The 22,202-nt window shown below is 60.9% G+C and overlaps 1 protein-coding gene across 1 annotated transcript; it reads right to left on the bottom strand.

Annotated features, from left to right (window-relative positions):
- Window positions 1–1,539: 1,539 nt before the first annotated feature.
- SYNPO (synaptopodin) lies at window positions 1,540–21,942 on the bottom strand. The gene is made up of 4 exons (XM_034066798.1): window positions 21,889–21,942; window positions 14,301–15,024; window positions 3,882–5,722; window positions 1,540–2,764 (listed from the first exon to the last, which is right to left on the bottom strand). Exons 2-4 carry the CDS (start codon window positions 14,734–14,736, stop codon window positions 2,012–2,014), a joined length of 3,030 nt encoding a protein of 1,009 aa, XP_033922689.1. The 5' UTR covers window positions 14,737–15,024; window positions 21,889–21,942; the 3' UTR covers window positions 1,540–2,011.
- Window positions 21,943–22,202: the final 260 nt, after the last annotated feature.

Genomic DNA, 22,202 nt, shown 5'->3' with positions numbered 1-22,202 from the left:
CCTGAGGCTGTGGAAGCTACAACCCTGACCCTGCCGGAGCTGGGGACACAGCCAGGAGCTCCGCACTGGGCACCCCACTCTGGGGACACCATACCCGGACCCCATGGTGGTGATGGCCCCACCACTGAGACTGGAGTGTCCCCAAGCAGCCACCCACCCGCTGACCCCAGTGTGGGACCTCACATCCCCTACCTGGCCAGGGGATGTCCCTGGGGACCAAAGATGCTCTCCTGCTGGGCTGGGGATGAGGCTGCAGCCAAGCTGTGGTCACCAGCTCTTGGTGGCCCCGCTGGTCCTCCAGGACACCCCAGGGCTCCTGCTGCTCGCCCCAACCCGTGCTGGGCTCCAGAGCAGATGCCAAGGTCCAGCGCGGGACAGCGGCTATTTCTGGCTCAGAAAGGGGGCGGAGCAGGGCTGACCCTTGGGACCGGGATCTCTCACCCTGCATGGAGCAGGGATGATCCTTGGGGACGATGCTGTCACCCCAGCACAGAGCTGGGATGACCCCTGGGGATGAGGATGCTGTCACCCTGCACGGAGCAGGAATGATCCTTGGGGACTGGGATGGTGTCCATGCAGCAGCAGCAGGAGGTGACCATGAGCGCAGGCCCCCTCGGAACAGATCAGAGCCAGGCCGGTGGGATAACGGCAGTTTATTTCCAAGTTGGATATACACGTGTGTGGCGCAGGCGGGCTGTGGCTGGTGAAGCAATGGGAGCTGTGTCCTGAGCAGGACAAGCTGCAGGGATGGGAGCAGGAATGGGCTGTGTCTGACAACATGTCCTGGGGAAAGGGAAGGGGGGACAAGGGGTTCCTGAACAGGGAACGTGCCAGAGCCCCAGCAGCATAAATGCATCCTTTCTTGGTGCCTGTCTCATGAGCACTGAGGCCGTAGGCTCTGCATGGGTACCACTGGTCTCTGCTGTAGCATCCCCTGATACCCCAACCTGCTCACCCTTGGCTGGGGACAAGTGCTTTGGATGCCCATTGCCCTCCCTGGGCACCACAGCTCTGCCCATGCTCTGCCACATGTGTCCCCCCTGACACCCTCCCCTCCCCATCACCCATCCAGAACCTGCCTCTGGCACTGCTGCCCTCAGGGACCTCTGCCTGCCCCCAGCCCCCTGCAGGGCTCCCCATGAGGACACCACATCCCCAAGACACTCTCATCATCACCTCCTGCATCCGTGCCTCCTTCAAACCCTCTGCAACCTCTACCACTTCCTTCAGCCCCCATAGACCCACATCCCCTCTCTCAACCCCTCTGCCACAGTGCCCACAGGTCCCAGTGTGCCCCTCCATCCCACAGGGATGGGGACAGAGATTGACTGAGGCTGCGGATAGGGACAGGGACTGGGTATAGGATGGGGCTGAGCCTCTTTGCCTGGGCAGGGTGTCAGGGCACCTTGACGTGGCAATAAATATCTTTGGCTCTCTTTTTGGTCACTAGGGAAGGATTTGGGGGAATTTCTTTGAGGAAGGGTTAAAAATAAAACCAAAAGAAATAAAGAACTGGGGGGGGGGGGGGGGGGAGTGGAATAAAAAACATAACTTTTCCTTCCCCAAATCTGGTTTCAATGGAAACCAGCCAGATCTGGAGGCTGGGAGAAGCCGGGAGAGGGGGCACAGCTTCCCCGGGAAAGCAAAGCCGTTGTGACACTCTGGTGACACCTTTGCATGGGGACAGTGGCCCAAAGAACCTACCCCATCCTGGCTATGGGTCATGGGCTGCAGAGGGACAGGGCTGTGCTCCCCCTGCTCCCGCTCTGCTGCTGACCACGCAGTCCTGCCCCGAAAGGTTAAGGTGTAAAAATAGAGCGTGGCCATGGGCTGACGGTAGGCAGGAGACACCCGACCCCGCTGGCACGACGAGGGGCTTGGGCAGCCCCACAGGGGAGAGACGGCACCGGGATTCGGGGACCTGAGCCCCGAGGGTTGATGTGTGCCCGGTGGGGCCAGTCCCGGTGCTGGTGGGGCTGGGGAGAGGGTGGCCTGGCCTGGGCTGGCTGGTTTAGGAGGTGCAGGGGGCCCCCGAGGGCAGCCCCGCCGCCTTCATCCTTATGCTGCCGGTCCAGCCCCGCGGGCAGAGGTTGAAGCTGTGGATGCCGGGGCTCTTGGTCCCCGAGTCTTCGGAGTCAAGGGAGACGTCCGAGTCCGTCGGGGACCGGGATGTGCAGCGCTTGGCCACGGCCCGTGCGCCCACCACGGGGGATGGCAGCGGGCTCTTGGGGCTGGGGGACGGGGCCGTGCTGGGGGGCAGCAGGAGCCGGCGACCCTCTGCCCATGCGGCTCGGGGCATCCCGGGGGACACACAGAACTGGGGGCTCTCAGCCCGCGGTGACCGCAGGGGGCTTTTGCGGGTGGTTGAGGGGCTCCCCATCACGCTGCCGGCAGCCTGCAGAGCCGGGGCTCCAAACCCCTCCATCCGTGCCGGCCGCGGGGACTGGGGCAGGCTGGGGGGGCCGGCGGGGATGGGGGTGAAGGGCCGGGAGCCCTCCGGCCCCACGGCTTTGGGAGAGGAGCTCTTCCTGCGGGCGGCGTTGATGATGTTCCTGGCGAGCCGCGCCTGCATCTGCCGGCTGGCCCGCGGGTCGGTGTCCGGCCGCAGCGGCGACAGCGACCGCTCGCTCCACGGAGGGGACATGGGGGGTCCCTCGTCCTGCTCGGGCACCGAGGCAGGGCTGGCCCAGCCGTCCAGGCTGCCCGTGCGCCGCGCCAGCCGCGGGGTCCATGTGGGTGATGCGGGGAGGGATGTTCGCCTTTCCTGGAGGGACAGAGAGCGGGTTAATGAAGGGGAAAGAGAGACAAGGGCAGGATTGGTGCAGGGCAAGCTTCATGCATTGCACTCCCTGCGAGGGCTCCCCAAAGATGCCTCTTTACCCCTCATCATCCCAGGAGCAGGCTGAGCCTGCAATCAATGATCCTTGAGCAAAGTATGACTCAGGACCTCTCGCTACCTGCAGCATCCTAAAGCCTCCTCCAGGTCCATCACCCAGGAGCTGCTCCCCAGCCGGCAGGAAAAAGAAGAGGCAGGTCTGACAGCGCAGAGTGTATTCAGAAAGAGAGGGAAACAAAGGAAAACACAGGAGAAATGAAAGCACAGTCTAAAGGCAGATCAGTACCGCCGGGAGCGCAATGGGAGAGAGGGATGGGCAGAGGCACGGCTGGACCAGGGGCTGCGCATCACCCAGCACCCTGCCTCTGCCCGGCACATCCCTGGCTCCCGGCTGCACAGGGACCCCGCAGCATCCCGGTCCCAGCACCATGGAGCTCCGCTGTTCCCCCGGGGATGTGGCTCTTCCTCCGCAGCGTGGAAGCAAACGAGGAGAGATCCCGAAAGGGCAGCAACAGAGACAGGAGCAGGCACAGTGAGGCGGAAAGGCGGTGTGTCCCCTCCGGGTTTGCTTTGGTAGGAGGCGATAGGAGCCGGCAGGAGAGAGGCTGCGGGTGAGCGGGCAGGGCCAGGCTGCGAGAGCTGCAAAGGCAGGAGGCGAGGGAAGGATGGAGACAGCCAGAGATGCGATGCTTCAAACAGCTTCCAGGCAAGAGAAGAGAGAAAGTGCCGGTGGCCCCATGGGATGGGCAGGCTCCGGATGGCTCTTTGGAATCCTGAGGGCTTTACACCCCGACCTCTGCCACCTTCCCAGGACCCCTCTGCTCCCATTACACCGGGAGCTCGGCCGTGCCTGTTTCACCACTGTCCCAGCACTGCAGCCTCCCAGCTACTTCTATGTCTTTTTTCCCCCCCCTTTTAGCGGTTGGTTCAGCTTTTGGCACCCCCGTGTGCTGTTATGGAGGACTTGGCCAGAGGAGAGAAACCCAAAATTCCTGTATTTTCCTCTCAGCCACCGTTACTTGTAGTACAAAGAAGGTTTCCACACCTGTGCCTCGATGCCGGCATTCCTGGTGGAGTAGGAGGGCCGGGGTGCCTGGAATCCTGCCTTTGCCCGGGGCGGCAGCAGGCGGCATGGGGAGGCCAGCAGCACCTCGGCCGGGGCTCCGGGGCCAGGGAAGGGGCTGGAGGTGGTTTGGCCAGCACTGGGCACGGCAGAGGGATGCCAAACAGGGGAAGGAGGCAATGGAGAGGTCGGGCAGGAGGTTTGCTGTGAGTAGGGATAGGCATCGGGAAGAGAGGGTCTGGGTGGAGGCATCTCCTGGGGCATGGACCTTGTTGGTGACTTGGATGGGGAGAGGATGAAGAGTGAAGGCTGGAGCTGGTAGGGCTGGTGTTTGGAGATCTCCAGCTCCTTCTGGGACACCTCATTCTCCATCAGGTTGCCACTGTACAGAGATGTTGGGGGGGTTTTGAAGGATCTGGAGGGACTCTTGGGGGGGTGTCTGGAGATCATGGGTGACAGGCAAGCGCTGGCATCGTACTTCCAGGAGGGAGGCAGGGACATGGTGGGTGATGGGGACCGCAGCAGCTCGGGCTGCGGGGGAGCATTGACGATGAATTTCTCCATCCTGGACTGCCGGCGGGCAAAGAGCTCGGCTCCCTTCCCTCTCGCTTCAGTGAGGTTGTGGGTGGGCTGCGGCTTCGGCTTGGGCTTGATGGTGGGAGACTTGAGGCAGGAGGACCACGCTGGAGCATCATCCGCAGGCAGGAGGTGCTGCCCGCCCCTGGCCGTGCTGTTGGGGACAAAGTTTGCGGCTTCAGCCCCGAGGGCAAAGGGCTCATCCTCAGCACCGGGCTCCCCCTGCTCCTTCTGCTTCTTCCTGCTGTCCGCGCTTTGAACCAGGTCCAGCAGAAAGGGGTTGGGACCCAGCTTCGGCTTCTCAACAAAGGTGAACATGGGCTTCTTGCCGGTTCTCCGGGCAGCTGACTGCTCCAGGATCCCTGTTTTAGGCAGGGGGTTCGGCCCGCTCCCCCCACAGCCCATGGGGGGACCTGACAGCATCTTCTGCTCCTGCGGGGGATACAGGGCTGAATAGGCAGGGGGTGAGCGGACACGGGTGAGTGGCGGGGGGCTGCTCAGGGTCTCTGCATAGGTGGGTGGTGGGGGCACCTCGGTGGCGGGGGGTCCCTCTGTGGGCTGGCTGCTGGTGGGGGATGCCTGGGTGCCGAAGGGTCTGGCTGTTCGGTTCTTCACCGGATTGGGCTTGGCCAGGGTGAGATGGACCTCATAGTACTGCCGGCCCTGAGCCCCGTTGTGCTGCTGGCCGGCAGGGGATGCTGTCCCTGTGGCTGTCCCTGCAGGTGCGCTGGGCACCTCGCCGGGCACCTCGCCATCCTTCCCCTCCTCGGGGCTCCGCGGCAGGCCAAGAGCCGCCGTGCTCGGCCCGGCAGGGGCTGCCGCATCCCGGAGCGCCCCTGCCCCGCTCTCCATCCCGCTGGCTGCCCGCTCCTGCACGCCGTTGCTGGCAGCCGATGCCATGTTCTCCTTCAGATAGATGCTAAGCGGGACCTGCTGAGCTTCAGCCGGCGGATCCCTGCATGGGGACGCATTTGCCTGCAGCCCTCCTGATGGGGTGCCCGGCTCCAGCTTCACCCCCTGCCCCTCGCTCTCCTCCATGGCTGCCGGCCGGGGCGCGGGGCTCAGCGGCTGCCCCACTGCATGCCCGGCCCCAGAGAGCCCGTCGACGCGCTGTTTGCGGCGGTTGAATAGCAGGACGCCCTTGGAGCTGGGGCCGGGCGCCGTGGTGAGCTGCGCCGCGATCCGCCGGCTCCGAGCCTTCGCCTCCCTCAGCTCCTTCTCGGAGAGGCTGGCGCTGCGGGACAGACCTGGGCAGAGAGGATAAAGGGTTAGGGGGACTAAGAGGGAATGCGGGTCTCAGCCCTCCCCAGCCAGGACCCGCAGCCCTTCCTCCAGGTATCCACCAGCATCCCAACCCCCTCCCTGACAACAGGGGGATGCTCAGGGCCTGGGGTACACAGGAATATCACAATCCAGGGGTGATGGGAATCCTCTGCAGACCTCACTGAGATGCGGAGCTGCAGCTCTGCACACTGGGTGAACAGACAGCAAAGCTCAGGGGCACTCAGGACCTTTCCTCCCTTCCCACCCCGCATTTCAGCTGGGCTCTGTGCACCCACCGCAGTGACCCCACGGGAAAGGAATTTCTCCCAGGGCTCCAGCATGTCTCATGTTGCAGCTCACAGCTTTGGTCCCCGGCTCGAAGAGGCAACAGGCAGGGAAGAGGCCAGTGCGTGTCCCCCCTACCAGCCTCTCGCCCCTAATCCCGGCACTCTCAGCCCGGAGCGGGCAGGAAAGCAAACCCAGCACCAACGGGAAGATGACATCCCACCATCACCTCATGGCAAGGCCGGTGGCCAGCCCCATTTGGGGACGGATTTAAGGAACAACACGAGATGGCAGCAGCCGACAGAGGCTGTGCAGATCCTGACCCACCGGACACACTCAAGGAGCCAACCTCATGGCTTGAGAGCCCAAGCAGTGTTACAAGCCCGGTGAAAGCCGCGCAGTGAGCAGCCGGGGTACCGCTGTGCTTCTCGTGTGCTGGCCAAAAGGTCATGGCACCAGCCCTTCCCAAAGGCCAAAAGGATGTGGAGCTGCCGGGAACACATTTTCTCAGGGTGAGCAATTTCCTTCGATCTCGCCCGTGGGAAGGGCGGCATTCCCCGCCCTGCCAAGCCCACTGCTTGGGAGCATCAGCATCACCCCAGTGCCCACCAAGGGTGCAGCCCCATCCTCAAAGGCGCTGCTGGAATGGCTGTGATGGGGTGTCCCTCCTCCAGCCCTGGCAGGGAGGTGGGTGGTGAGGGCCCCTTCCCTTCCTAACTCTTCCTTTATTCCCTTCCTTCATGTGTTTCTCATTTTCTTGCCTTCTGTGCCGCTTGGGAGCCTTCCAGGATATTTTCAGCAGTGGCTCAGCCTACCAGCGAGGGAAGGGATGGATGACTAAGCCAAATCCTTCCAGCTAGCCCACGGTAAAGCAGGAGGGCTGTGGAAGCTGGGCATCTCCTCTTCCTCACCCTTCCTCCCTCCCACCTCCTTCTGCACCTTGCAAGTCCCTGCCCTGACCCTAGCATCGCTAAGGCGTGCAGGATGGCCCTGCCTCACTGGAGAGGAGGAGGATGAGGGTGGGTGAAGCATTCAGGCTGCCGAATAGGAGAGGTTTGGCTGGGCATGGAGGAGGAGAGGCAGAGATGCCAATGGAAACCCTCCCCTGGAGAGGCAAGGAGAGGCAATGGGGCCGCGGAGCCGTCCCGCAGCAGCAGCAGCGTCCCCATCCCCTTTAGCGCCCGGCATTGTTTAAGGCCCCGCTCCTGTTTGCTTTGGCAGCGGCACAGAGCGGGGCCGTGGTTTCCTCTGGGTCGCCCTCACCGCCTTTATCTCCGAAGCGGAGCAGGAGCAGGGCCAAGGAGCCGTTGAGAACCCAGCCACAGGCTCCAGCTGTCTGCAGCCTGCGTGCCCGAGCCCAGCATCCCACTCCCTCGGAGTCCTGGGCCGCCGAAGAAGGCGAGATCTCAGCGGAGCCATTTCGCAGCCTCTCGCTCTCGCTACTGCCTTTTAACAGCAACCGAGGGGCCCTGGGGGATCTCCTCCATGCTGGAGGGATGATTCAGCTCTTGGCCAGCCCGTTCCTGCCTGGACAGGCCGCCGGATACAGTCCTGTATAGCCGGGACCGGCGCCAGGATTTGTCCCACAGAATTTGCTCCCAGGTACCCCCATCCCTGTTCCCCCATCCCTCTGGACCAGGGTGTGCTGCAGAGTGGGAGCCCCCCACCTGAAATTCCCTGCCTGGCATCCATTCCCAGCATCATCTCACAGTCCCCTATCCTCTATGCAATTCCAGCAGCTCCTCTGGCCCTGCCCTCCTGGTACCCACCATTCCTGGGATGCTCCACCTCAGCCTGCTGGAACTGAATCCCTCAGGATACTAAATGGGGATAAGAATTGCTTTTCACACCCAACTTTTATCGCACGGATGGAGAGCACCGACTCCTCCGGCAGGCCAGGAAGTTACAGAGCACACCCTGCACACCGCCCTGCCTGCTCAGCTGCACAGGCAGACAGACAGACCCTGCAGCCCTGCAACCAGCTCTGCAGGTACCACTGCACATGGGGCCCTTCCTCTATGGACCAGGGGGACATACCATCCACAGGCAAAGGACAGGGACCGCCTCCCTGCCCTCTTGCTCCAGCCTGAGCCATGGGATGACGTTATTCAACCTGGTGTGAAAGCCTTTTGCCATCTCCCACCCTAGCCTGAGGACGCCCTCCCTGGCAACACCCCTCCTGGCCACAGGGAACATCCCTTCATCCTTCCCCAGCATCCCAAGCCAAAGAGGGACTCCCAGACAGACTCTGGATGGGTGCTTCCCCCAGTCCCAGGCAGGAAGGAGCTGAACACACTCAGAACATGGAGATGCTGAGGAGGAGGAGAAGGAGGGTTGCGGGGCTGAAGGCAGCCTGAGGAGCACAGGGAGGAGGTGAAAGCAGAGCTCTGCTCAGCCAAGAGGCTCACAAGGCACTGGAAACTGGCTTCCGCCCATTAACGCAAGTCCAGTCCAAAATCCAAAGGGTGACTGGCTCTTCTTGCGCTCTTCCACTCTTCCTTCCTTCCTTCCCACGCCTCACACTGGCTCACCACCACACCACCCTTCGGGAAGGAAACATCTCCCCTCTCCAAATGTCCCAGCTTCTTCCAAGAACAACGAATCCAGTCCCACCAGCCCTCTCCACTGCTGCATCCCTGCACTGGGAGTCCTCTGTGGTCCAGGGATTCCAGGGAAGGAGATGCTCCATGGTTCCCACAAGGCCCCTGGGCTCCCAGCACATGTGAGCTGAGCCAGCAGCCTCTGAGCACTTCACCTCCAGCCAGAGGGGCCTTTAGATCCCTATCTATGTATTTATACAGGCACTTGCTCCGTAGGTTTCCTGTTGCTCCAAAGGTGACTTCCAGCAACATTCCCCAAGCACAGTGCTTAACAGCTTCTTACCGAGCTGTCAGTCATCCTTCCCACAGCACGTTCTGTGCTTTCCCCTCCAGAGTGAGGATGACGAAGGTGATGAAAAGCATTTCTGTTGCTCTCCCCTCCTGGCCAGATGAGGGGGAAAAAATCCCTTCCAGCTCAGCTTTCCATGCAAAGGATGGGTTTCCCTGTACAGCGACACTGCAAAGCGGGTGGAGACACCATCTGACCCCAAAGGATGGTGAACAATGTATTAGGCCCTGCCTGTGGCCAGTCCTGCCATGGACTCCAAGAGCTGGAATGGGATGAGGATTTGGCTCCAAGCTGCAGGGAAAGGGAGCCCCAGGGCTCTCTGAGCTGGCAGATTCAGTGTACATTGCTGGTCTTGATGTGGCTGGGATGTCACAAGAAGAAAAGCAGTGATTTGGAAGCTGTCACCTTGCAGTGGGTGGCTGTGAGCACAGGCCATGGTGCTGAGTCCTTGTATGGAGAAGCCAAGAGCTACCAGAGTCCTGGTGGGGCCGGTGGGATGCAACAGGCTGTGAAATTCTGGACTCCAGAACCTTCAGGTTGGGCTCTATCCCTACCCTGCTCCTGGTTTGGATGCTCATGGCTATATCCATCCCAACACTGCAGCCCACCTTGGCCAGCTCACAGGGTGATGCTCAGAATGTCCCATTGGACAATCCGCCAGCCCCAGGGCTGCCCATTGCCCTGCAGAGCATGGACCAGAACCCCAAGATCCACCTTCACACAGTGCAGCAGCCATCTTCCATAACCAGCAGGTGCTTCTCTTGCTTTTCCAGCATTTCCTGGGCTGCTGTGGGTGATCCCAAACGGTGCCTTTTGCTGGCAAAATCCCACTGGCAAACCCAAGAATTAAACAGAGACAAACCCCATCTCCAGAGGGACACAGGCCTCCGTGTCATCCCCTGCTATGAACACGTCTGCAGTCAGCAGTGCTGGAGAAGGGGACTCCAGTGTTTTCACCCAAACATTGAGGGCTTTGGACACCGAGGAAATGGAAGCAGGTTTTTTGGCAGAGAAGCCAACTGGCCTTTTGCCCCAGCTACATCTGTGCAGGGCTTTTGCAAAGCGCACTAATTCACACACATTGAGATCTGCACTTCCCTCCAGCTCCCAGAGTTATCCCAAATAATCTGCTGCTAGGCAAACAAGGAGGGTAGCACAGGCAGGCAGCTGAGCCAGCTAGGAACAGATCTGATTCAAACATATGGATAAAACCATGACCATTTTCTGCCTCATTCTCAGCTTCCAGCCCTCCCGTACTCCAGATATAAAACCTTCATGAAGTTTCTATCCGTGCTGGCCCTGCAAGTCTCCATCTGAAGCAGTGGGTGCTGTGGTGGGAGCAACCCCTCCTGCCTGGCAGGATGCACGGTGCTGGGGCCTCTCTCCATGGGTGCCTTTGCCAGTGACAAAATCTGGCACAGCGAGAAAATCCGATGCGGTTGCAAGTTTTCCCTGCACTCTGCTCGCGGGGGCTTTGCTGGATTTGGAGCTCTTTGCCTCCCCACGCTCCTTCCGGCTCACAGCCGTGCCCCTGCTTTGCTCAGCACCCAAATCCTGCTAAAAGTAGTCCTGCAGCTCCCATCTCTTCCTCCCGTCCAGGGACTGGGGAGTAAAGGCTGCCTCTGCCCCAGCCCCATTGCCCCCCGGGGCATGCCAAGCCCAAGGAGCAGCCCCAGCCCTGCTGTATCTGTGCTGGGGAAGAAGAGGCTGCTGCTATTGCAGAAGCAGAGGCAGCACCTTCCCCCAGCCAGCCTAAATTAAGCTTTGAGCTTTGCAGAAGTAGGCTGGAGCTGGGCAGATCTCCTCCGGGCTGCCCTGACGTCCATCCATCCTGAGGGCAGCACAGCCAGCACATCCCATGGCTGGGTACCACAGGACCCCATCCCTCCTGGCAAGTGAGTTCTACCCCGTCAGTGCTCGGACTCGCTGTGACACATCCCAGGCTGCAGGGTGACAGCCCCATGGCAGCGGCCTGGCGAGAGGTCACCTGGATCGGCCGGACGGAGCAGGGAGGGAGCGGGATGAAACGGGGCCTTCGCCTGTCCCTTGCACAACCCGTAAGGGATCCATCCCGCTGGCTGTGCCAAGCCGGAGGCACAGACCTCGCGTCTCCAGCACAGGGTGGCACAGCCAAGGGAGATCACATCCCCCGTCACGGGGAGCAGGGGACTGTGCAATGGGAGGACGCTCTGCAGAGCTGGGAGCTGCGACCCTGCTGAGCCCCGGGGGAGACCCCTACGTCCCTTCACATCCCCCCGCTGTGCCCCCCCCGCCGGATCCCCGGGTGTGGGCAGAGGGACCCGACCCCCGCCAGGCTCATCTATAGACAGGAATCACGCTCTGCCCTCCTCTCCGCTCGCCTGCCTTTCGCCCACCATCAGCACCCAAGGGGGGGTCTGGACGTGCACTGCGGGACCCTCATGCCCCCTCCATGCACCCCCCCCAGTGCACCCCCATGCACTGCCAGCAGCCCGCACCCCCGGACATCCCCATATCCCAGCACCCCCTCCGCTCCCACCTGCCCCCCGATTCCTTACGGGCGCCCCTCGCCCCCCTCGGTACCTGCCCCCGTCCCCCCCCCAGCCCCGGCCCTACCCGCGGTGCCGGTGCCGCCGCCGCCCCTCGCAGCCCGACTGCACCGGGGAGGAGGCGGCGGGCAGGAAAGTTGCGGCAGCTCCGCCCTCGGAGCGGGCCGGGGGGGCGGCGGGCGGGGGCAGGGGCCGGGGGGGGGCGGGTGCCGCTGGTCCTGCCCCTGCCCGCCCCACCGGACCGAACGGGTGCCCCCCGCCGCCCCGCTCCGTCCAGGGTGGGTCTGCCCTGAGCCGGCTGCCGGGGGAGAGCAGGCGGAGCATCCCCTTGCCCAGCCCGGGCAGCCCCTGACTCCATCAGGGACACCCTCCTTACCCCATCCTGGGGCACCCCGTTTCCCAGCCCTGTACATTCCCTTCATCCCATGCTGGGGCACCCCTCTTATCCCATCAGGGGAAACCCCCTTTCCCAGCCTTGTGCATTCCCCTCATCCCATCCTGAGGCATTCCCCTTTCCAAACCCTGTGCATTCCCCTTTCCCAGTCCTCATCCCATTCCCTCCTCCTGGGATTGCTGGGGACCTGCAGCACCCCACGTTTCAGGCACTGACAGGGCAGCAGGGCCTCCCCTTGCTGACAGTTTCCCCAGTACATAAAGGGTTTGGGGCATTTGGGGCAGGGCAAAACCCCAGCACTGGTGTCACTACCCTGGGGACACCCTGGGACCAAGAACCCTCTACCAGGGGGTGCTCTGCTCCCTGTGACAAGGGGATCAGAGCCCCGGGTGTGGAGCGAGCATCATGCTCTGCTTCACCGCCCTGCAGAGCTCTTGGGTGCTGCTGTGGATGGGACCGGCCTCACCCTCTTCCCGGCCTGTCCACACCACAGGATGAGCTCTTGGCTTCACTTTTTTGCCTAATTTCCTTTCTTCCTGCCTCTCTTTGCTTTTTTGTGCTTTTCTGGTTTTTGAGGGAGACTGGCGCAGGCCTGGCAGCCCCGGGAGCAAACCCTGCCGTGTATTTGCACACCAGACAGAGAAACCAGTCCTGCCTCCTGCATCTTCCCGTCCCTGCCTCTACCCGGGGCTCCTGCACTCCCCAGCCTGCCCCAGAGGTGCCAACCAGCCCGGGCCGCTGTGCCGGATATCTGGGAGCAGCCAGCCTGGCCTTGGGCTGCTGGATGGGGACCAAAGGGGCACATGGCACCCGCCTGGGTGCGTCTGCAATGCTCGGGGGCACCTGCTTGGCTCCCAGCTCTCAGGGCCACCCCTGCATGATTCTGGGTGCAGATGGGTGCACTCTGACATGGAGCAGGGGTTCTTGTTCCTCAGCCGCGTAAGGAGAAGAGAAGCAAATCCCTAGCACACCCCATGGGTGCTCCTGCAAGCAGCCTGCTGCAGTGGCAGCCCCGATGCTGATGCCATGAGCTGATGCTGTGTGGGGACCTGCCCTTCCCTTCCTCCTCTGCTGCCATCCCTGCTCTGATCCCAACCTCCCCTTTGCAACCCTGTAGGGCTCTGGGGAGATCCCATCCCTGCTGCCAGCACTCAGGACCCTCAGTGACATCCTGCCCGGAGGCTCTGGAAAGTGTGACGGGTGCCGCAGGCAGCGGCTGGTGGTGATCTCACTTTGGAGGGGGAGGAAATGGGACAAACTCTTTCCAACAAACCTGTGGAGTTACTTTAAAATTCCAGGCTGGCAGCAAAAGCGCTGGATGGAGGCAAGGGGTGGGAAAACGCTGAGCCTGGACACAGTCAGGCCTGACCTTTCCCCACCGCAGTCCTGCCATCCCAGCGTGCAGGGAGGAATGGGAAGACTATTTGGGTCCATCTGGTTTGTGTGCTGAGCCCTGAAACACAACACTCGTACGGCAAAGGGAGCTGCTGGGGCAGCAGCGAGCCAAAAGGCTTGGCTGCGCTTCACAGCCCTTCTCCCATGCAGGGAGCTGCTGGGTTTTGAGAGCGTCTGACACCCCAAAAAGGCAGGGGATGGATTTTGGACACCAGGTTTGTGTCGAGCATCCCCATCCCTCCCCGTGATGGGGGTTGCCTGGGAAAAAGCAGGCTGTGAGCAGGGCAGCTGCATCTGATAGAGCATCCCATGGGGACAGTGACACACCAGCCCAGCGCCGCATGGCAGCCGAGATAACAGCTGGGCAGGAGCAAAATAGACAGAAGGGTGGAAGCAGGGTGTGAAAACGGGTCTGATGTCTGTAAGAGGATGCGTCTGCCACCGGGGGGGATGGTCCAGGCATGGGAGCCGCCACAGTAACACTGAGCATGAGCCTGTATTTGTGTCACTGTGGCTGCAGGGACAGTCACGGGTGGAGAGGAGCGGCTGCGATGGCAGAGAGCATTGTAGGCAACAACCGGCCCGAAATAAAGTGCTTAGTTTCTAACCCAGGGGCTGAAAGAGAGATGGCTCCAAGCCATGCAATGAATGCTTGGTCATTCCCACCCCAGCGGAACAGGGAGAGGAGTCCCTGTCCCATGCAGCACCCCAGGAGCTGGCTCTGATCACCCTCTTTCAGCAGGGTCCTCCCAAGCCCCATGGCCAGGGTGAGGGCCGGGAATCCCACCCCATCCGTGCCCCACTTTGGGTTCAGCTGAGTTCTTGGAGACCGCAGGAACCCTCCCGCTGCCTTCCCACCCCCCTCCCGAGAAAAGCCACAGATTCCTCCCTTTTTTTAAGGCCACAGAGATCATCTCAAGCTAAAACAGTCCCAGTGGCTCAGCAGGGAGCCTGGGACCTCAAACCCAGCGGAGGTCCTGCCTTGGGAAGAGCTGGGTGTTCCCAGCACCGTGCAGGGAGCATGCAGTGATCTTTGGGATGGGGGGCATGGCCAAAGGGGGTTTCTCTTACCCGCTTTCCTCGGCTCGCTGGCGGGCTGGATGAGGACCCGTTGGATCTTCACCACTTTCCACTCCTGGCTGGGGTTGGCTGTGGGGCTGGTTGCTGCAGTGGGCACCTCTGGGGCAGAGCTGGGGCATTTTGGGGGGGCTGAAGGTTCAGCCGCCAAGGCCAGGCTGCTGCCATCCAACATGGGACCCATTGTGTCCCCATTGAGCCCCTCGGGTTTCCCTCCCTGTGGTCTCATCCATCCCTGCTCCTCGACCGGCTCGGAGGCAGGAGCATCCTGGAGCTGATGGCATCTCTGCACCCCTCTGCTCCCCATCTCCTGCCAGCAGCCGGTGTCCCCCGGGGTGTCCCTCTCTGCTGTGCCACAAACACAGGGGTTATGTGCAGCCTGGCCGGGCTGGCTGTGCAGGCAGGGCTGCCGGAGCCTCCCCTTCAGCATCCTTGTTGCTTCCTTCCACTGGCACTTTCAAACCTGCTCTGCATGGCCAGGGGGGTGGCTCCTTCTCTGCAGCATCCTTCAGACCATGGGCAGCATCCCAGAGGGAAGATGGACACGTGCTCAGGGCTTTACTCCTCTTGCAGGCAGGAGGACCAGGCACGATGCCACGGGAGCAGGCAGCTTTTGGAGATCCAGATGCAGGGATCTGCCCAGGGGAGAGACAGTAAGAAGGAGGATTTCGCAGGAATTTCTCTTTTCCAGGCAGGCGGAGGAGCAGTGTCCAAGGACCTGTGCAATGGGAAGAGGGAGCATTGAGGATGCTTGTGCATGCACTGATTTCTTCTGGACACAGCCAGTGGGGTGGCTCCCAGTGTCCCCAGCCTGGGATCCATGAGGAAGAACCCCCTGAGATGCAAACACTCCTTAAAAGCTCATTTGGCAATGCCCCCCCCCCCCCCCCAGCATCCTCATCCATCCATCCTCATCCTGGGGACAGCACCCAGGGCTGGACCCCTGTGCCCCTTTGCTTGTGCAGTTTGTGCAGACACCCCAGCTGGTGGCCAGCACTGGGAGCCGGCTGCTGCTTGCGAGGTGGGAGCATTCAGGGTTAGCCTGATGGCTCCCACCTCCATCCTGCTGCGGAGCACAGTTCCCAGCATCCAGCTGACAAACCTGTCCCTAACCATGGAGTGACGCAGGCGGTGCTGGGACAAGCTCAGACAGACCCACTTCCCTTGTGCTGAGCGTAAATCCTGCTGAATGACGGCACACATCGACACAGCTGAGAGCTGAGGTACCAGCTGGGAGACAGGGATGTCATCTCTCTGGGGACAGGATACGGGTTACAGCACAAAGGGGGAAATTCCTGTGCTGTGAGTGCTCCACAGTGTCACCAGCTCTGCTCGCTGCAGGGCTGGGATCCAGGGAAGCATCCGCTGGGCATTGCTGGTGATGGGAAACACGCAGAGCACATGGACCATGCTGGGATTCCCAACCAGCAGCCAGAGGAGAAGAGGTTTCTGCTCAACCCAGACTCCTCCCTGAGTTATTGCAGGGTTTCTGGGTGTAATATTGCTATAGTCCTCTTCATCAGGGACTGCAGCAACAGGACAGGGGAAATGGGTTTAAACTTAAACAGGGGGAGTTCAGGTTGGATATAGGGAAGAAGTTGTTTACTGTGATGGTGCTGAGGCACTGGAATGGGTTGCCCAAAGAAGTGGTAAATGCCCCATCCCAGGCAGTGTTCTAGGCCAGGCTGGATGGAGTCTTGGGCTATATGGTCTGGTGTGAGGTGTCCCTGCCCATGGCAGGGGTTGGAACTGGGTGATCTCAAGGTCCTTTCCAACCCAAACCATTCCATGATTCTATGAACAAGAAAATGCCCCAGGTCCATGCCCCAGGTTGAGCTCAGGCAGGAATTCACCCTGCTACAAAACTTTCCCATCTTTAGCAGGGTTATGCTGGAAGCAAAGGCAGTTTGAAAGCAGCTCTGCTGCTGAACTCAGGCACTTTCCAAACGCAAGGCTGCATTTTTTGGAGAATTCCCAAAGGAAATCTTCTGCTCTTTCAGAAATCCTTCCTCTGCCGCAGTTACTCAGCACGGATTTGCAGGGAGATCCTGGGGGGAACATTTCAGTGTTCCTCTCTGAAAGAGTAATCTCGCCCTGCTCTTTATGTAATTCCCCGATAGTCGCGGGAAGCCACCCACATCTTTCCTTAGAAACACGGCAGGTTGTAGAAGCTGGAGGGAGCTGGCTTATCTCAAATGAGGACAAAGAGAAAACTGCTGTAAATAGCCCCGGCCCAGCCTGGGTCAGCAGAGGTGCTCTTGGAGCAGCTCTGCTGCTTCCCCACTCCCACCTCCTTGCCGCATCCTTAGGGACAAGGTTTCTCAGGAAGCACGATTCCCATCCATCCTACATCAGAACTGCACTGTCAGCTTGCTGGGCAAGCCTGTACCACCCCCAAAATCACCTTCCACAGCCACCCCTATCCACTTCGGAAGCACTTCCTGCAGATGGGAATATCCCAGGGGAGGACACCCAGGATCCCGGCACTCCCTGGGCAAACCTCTCCTTGGTGAGACGGGAGCAGCGGTGTTCCCTGAGGACACACTGCAGGGATGGGGCCTCCCACACTACCGGAATATGGAATCCTGCGTCTGCTGCCTCCCTGGGGCCAGTCTGAGGAGGGGAATGAGCAGGGGAATGAACAGGGGAATGAGTGCTGCCTTCCCCCCAGGACATGGCTCTTGTGCTCCACAAGCTGCACAGGAAGGGAATAGTTATGAGTAACAGGCATCTCTGGCAGAAGCTGCAGGGCTGATCCTGTCTGCTCTGCAACCGACCGGGTAGGATGGGGTACACATGCCCTGGGTGCACCATTGCACCAGCATCTCCTGCCATATCCCCAAACCCCAGCTGCGATAACCACCCACAAATGAGGCTATAAAGGGGTGTGAGGGCTGTTTTGGGGACCATTTCAGGAGCTCAGCACCAAACTAAACAGCAAAGGATGGGCATTAGTGCAGGCTCACAGCCCCAGCAAGCAGCTACCCCCCACCAAGCACCTCATCCTCCCCAGCAGCAGCAAGCCCCTACAAGAAGCTACAAAATGGTGCCAAATGAAGGAATAATAATAACATTAATATTAATAATGATGATGATGATGAAAATCGCCTTCAGTTCACAAAGTGCTGAAATCTGGCAGTGGGAAGAGCTTTTTCTCTGTTCCTTTCCCTGCCCACTCCCTGGCGGGTGATGCACAGCCCCTGCCTGCCTTCCTCACACCCTGCTGCCCCCCCCGCGATGGAGAGAAGGGAAACCAAAGTTAACTTTCCACGTCCCACGCAAGTATTTTTGGCAGGCGTCGCTGGCATCCAGGCTGCCGAGCCTGGGGGAGACGGGGTCTGCTGGAAGTCTCCATCTCCATCTGTTCCCAGCACCCGCATGGGGGACCCCACAGCGCAGGAGGTGGCACCAGTGCAAGAATAATGGGGTGCAGCTCCAGGACAGCCATAGAATAGGGGGTCAGGTTTGCAGCCGGTGTCATCCCGAGCCACATCCTTGGTTTGCATCACCATGGAAGCAGGCGGGATGGGGGTGGGAAGGGGTGGGAAAGGTGTCAGTGCCCAGCGGGGGCTCTCGGGTTTCCCCCAGGTCAGGCAGCGGGTCGCTGTCACTCAGGCAGGACCCTGCTGACCAGATCTGCAGTCCCCAGCTCCGGTCACAAGATCGTCTCTGTCCCTTTCCAAAATAGCCCGGCAGCAATGTCCGTCCATCAGGGATCTTCACACCTCCCCCCTGCCAGCTGGGGAACGTCCCCTCGGGGGAGATGGGCACCTGCCCCTCTCCATGGTGGGGCAAGGAGCCTGGGTCAGCATCATCCCCAAAGGGCAGCTGCACATACCTGGAGACCCCGTGTGTCTTTAAGGGAGAGTTGCCTCCTGAGCTGATACAGGAGAGGTCTTTGCTGTGTAGCTGTCACCCAGTGGCATTTAGAGCCATGCCTGGGCCACCCTGTGCCCAAAAGCACCCTCTCATCTCCTGCAATCCAATATCTCCCCCCCCCCCCCCCATGCTCACTGGGTACCTGGCCAGGACCTGCTGCTGAGCTGTGTGCTGCGGGAGGCACAGTGAAGCCTGCGGGCCCCACAGCTGAGCCCCAAAGTTCTGCAGGGCTGGGTTCAGCTTGGTGTCACCCCAATGTCTTCCATGGGAGAGAGGGACTGCTTCCAGCATGGAAGGGATGGCAATGGGAGGGATGCGGCTGTGGGGTGTGGGATGGCTGAGGGCCCTCCACAGGGATCCAGTGCCAACGGAAGGGGCACAAGGGAGCTGGGACGTGATGTGATTGCTTCCCTTGGCACCACAGGTCCCCAGCCCCACTGAACCAGGATGAACCCTGACCCCAGAGCAAGCCCTAGGAGTGGGGGCAAGGATGGCCGCATCCTGGCTCCAGCAGGCAAGGCAGGGGCTGGCAGGCACAGCAGCCAGCAGCGTGCTGAGGCAAACAAAAGCCTTTTGCAGGGCTGATTTACTACCTTGACGGAAACCGGGATGGAAAAAACAACATTCCTGAGTGCCTGTCCCCATGCAACCCCCGCCGTCCCCAGCCTGCCTGCAGGGACATGGGCTGCCAGTCCCGCATGCGGGAGCTGTGCCCCCATCCCTTGCCCACACCGAGATGTGCCCCCATCCTGTGCCCATGCCTGTTGGGAGAAGCAGAAGGAGAAACACCCTGGATAGCACAGGGGCTGCGGAGCTCTGGAGGAGTTGCTGTGATTGAGCAGTGAGCAGAGTGAGGGAAGAGGAGGACAGTGGCATCCGGACAGCTGGACCATGTCCTCCCTCCCTCTTCCAGCCCACGCTGGAAACAAGGATGGGGCTGCAGGAGCTGCTCAGCATCTCTTTGCATTGCTCTGCATCCCTTTGCACCACTGCGTGATCGCTCACACAGGCCCTGGGCCACTGCTCAGCCCACTTCATAACCCCAGGCTGGGGAGAAATCCAGCAAACCTGGATGGTCCACAGGGATTTACATCCATTGAACATCAGCTTGTGCACTCCACCCAAGTGACACTGACCCTGCTCAACCCTTCTGGCTGGATTCGGAAGGCAATTACCTCTTCCCATCCTCCTGAGGAGGGCAGGTCCCAGCCTGTCCTGGCCTTTGCTTATCTTGGACCCTGACTTCAGCTTCAGCTGCTGCATTCCCGGGGTGAGGACAGCCCCAGCCCTGCTGTCACAGCTGCCTTGAGCCCTTCTTGGTGCAGTTTTCGGTCCTGCTGTGGGACCCCAAGCCCAAGGTGCCACCGAGGTGGGCGACCATCCCCAGGGACCCCTGGAAACAGGGTTGTGATCCCTGGCTGCAGATCCACTGCAGGAAGCCAGGGGTGAAAACTGCAGCCTGGCCTCTCCAGAGCCCAAATGAAACAAAAAACAGGTCTGAGGGAGAAAACAGCCCTAAAGACCAGCCCCTGGGCTGGGGCGCTGGGATGGAGAAGCCCATCCTCACCATTATAAACCAGCTCAGAGCTGAGTGATGAACTGGGGGCTCCTTCCAGCCCCTGGGACACACAGAGCTGAGGCTGCTATCCCGGAGGAGGCAGGGCAGGAAGGCTCACACCGTGGTACAGCTCTCCCCATGCCTGCCATGCTGGGGTGAGCTGGCTCAGTGAGATGGGCACTGGCTGCTCCCGCACATCCCTGCTCCGTTATCCATCGTGCAGCCATCAGCACAGTGGGGCTCACACCCAGGTCTCCCTGCAGAGCTGCAGCAGCAGCAGATGCCAGAGGGATCTGGCATCTTCCCACCTTTCCCAAGCAATCCCATTGAACATCTGCCCGGGCCGATGATGAACGCTCCCTAATTCAACAAAATCCCACTGCTGGGGGAGAGCACCGTGGGAATGGGGTCACTCCCTGCTCCTGGGGTGCCTGTTGCTGGCTCTGCCAAAACCTGCCTGGGTGGGGAGGGCAGGACGGCCTCCTGCAGCAGGGATGGGGCTTTCCCTGCAGTGCATGTAGCTCTCAGCTTGCCCAGGGTGCTCAGCCTCAGCAGACACAAAGCACGACCCATTAACACTGAGTGAGCAGAAAACCCCACAGGGCTGGACAAGCCAGTCTGAGCAACGCCTGCTCATCTGGGGCCGTCTGAGCTGGGAGGATTGACAATGGGAGCATCTCAGTCCCCCAGGGTCCAGGGGCTACTGAGGAGCTTCCCGGGCCATCCCATGGGATAGCACAGTGTGATCCCGATTTCACAGCCAGCACTGAGTCCCTCAGCTCCCTCCAAGCAGACAAACAAGGGGGCATGACCCCGGGATCACGGCACACGACCTGCCCATGTGTGGATGCAGTCAATGGCAGAGCTGATGGCTTGGATGAGGTTTGCTGAGCTCCAGCAGGCCCCTGAACACCAACCCCCCCCCCCATCCATGCATCCCTGAAGGCTGGAGGAGGAAAATCTGAAACAGAACACTGCTGCTGAGGGAGAGGGACCAGATCCCACTGGATCCTGCACCCCCATTCCTGCATAGTCCCTTCTCTCCAGCTCTAGTCCCAGAGAGGAGGAGACTCCAGAGAAGAAACGGATGCACACAGGCTGGGGACCACCAGGATAAAGGACATTTCAGCAGCACAGATAGGGACTGAGTGCACCCAAGCACAGGGTCTGTCCCATCTGAGCCTCACGGGCAGGGCTTGGGCTGGTCCATGGGAAACAAAGAGCATCCCAGGGAGGGGGGTGTTTTCTTTCCAGCCCAGGAAAGCAGCCAAACCCCAGCACATGCCCATTGCCAGGCCTTGGCCCCAGCAGCACAGCAGGCTGGTGGCCTTGGGACATGAGGTTTGCTCCCATCCGTCTCGCTCAAGGCTGAGAGCCTGGCTAGAACAGAGCCAGACCCTGGGGGTCCCCAGGACTCATTACCCCCATGCGATGGGCAGATGGAGGAGTGGGAAGCCCTAGGATAGAGCCGTGTATGCTGAGCGGCAGCAGCGTGTGTGTGTGTGCAGCGTGCTCAGCAGCCGGGCTCTCCTTCTGGCAGAAGTGCTTGTGCAGTAGGAATAAACACGCCGAGGACACATCCAAGCCAGTGCAAACAGCCCCTGACCGAGCCGCGCTCTCCCAGCCCTCTGCTTTCTTTCTCTGCTCTTCCTCTCCTCCCTTAACCCCTTCGGGAGCCCGCAGGACCTGGGAACCAAACCCCATCGAACCCCAGGGGTGCGGGCATGGGGAAAGGCGAGGGGATAGTGATGGGGTGCCTGGGTGCCCACAGGGCACAGGGCTGCCTCCCTGAGCCACCAAGCCCCCATCCTGGCACTGCTCTCCCTCTTCTTGTCCCCTACAGCAGCTCATCCTCCCCCCAGCAGCTCCAGGGGGTCCTGGGGAAAAGGACTGCTTCCCCCCGCCCTAATCCCCATCCCACCCCATCAAGAGCAGGCTGGATGCTAGCACAGGCACCACGTCCTGTGCAGCCAAGAGAGCCCCACTGTGGGTAAAACAAGCCAGGGGTCCCATGGAAGCCCACCTCCACCCTCTGCTGGGTTCATGCTGGGCAACACCACTCTGTCCCCATTCCCATCCAGCATCCCACTGGGGCAGCTACAGATCCCAGTGCAACTCCAGGATGCTCGTGCTCGCCACGCTCACCTCTTTCCACTTCCCTTTTCTCCCATGGGGAAGCACCGCTCGCTGCTCTCCATGTGCTCCAGATGAGCTGGGGGGGGGGGGGGGGGGATCAAGCCTGTGCTCCCCCCTCCATTCCCGGAGCCCAGGGTCCCAGCCGGGAGCTGGGGGTCTCGCTGCCTGCTCCTGGTGCAGCCGCACTGCTCAGGGCAGGGTGAGCAGTGGGGAGAGGGGCGGGAGGAGGGGAGTGGGGAAATGGAACTTTAATAGCACAGAGCCCCTTTTGTTTCCCGGCATATGGGATATTTCATACATGCTGAAGGCATTAACCACCGATG

Source organism: Melopsittacus undulatus, chromosome 10, assembly GCF_012275295.1.
Source record: "Melopsittacus undulatus isolate bMelUnd1 chromosome 10, bMelUnd1.mat.Z, whole genome shotgun sequence".
Lineage (NCBI taxonomy): Eukaryota > Metazoa > Chordata > Aves > Psittaciformes > Psittaculidae > Melopsittacus > Melopsittacus undulatus.
Note: the sequence above shows the minus strand (reverse complement) of the source record. Positions and strands in the feature narration are given on the sequence as shown.

What these genes read in the sequence shown, in the direction of transcription:
- SYNPO (XM_034066798.1), bottom strand. Translation starts at nt 14,736, where the DNA reads ATGCTGAAGGGGAGGCTCCGGCAGCCCTGCCTGCACAGCCAGCCCGGC. An exon ending in CAGCGAGCCGAGGAAAGCGG is followed by an intron (nt 5,723 to 14,300) that starts GTAAGAGAAACC and finishes CTCTCTGCCCAG; the next exon opens with GTCTGTCCCGCAGCGCCAGC. An exon ending in ATGCCGGCATCGAGGCACAG is followed by an intron (nt 2,765 to 3,881) that starts GTGTGGAAACCT and finishes CTGTCCCTCCAG; the next exon opens with GAAAGGCGAACATCCCTCCC.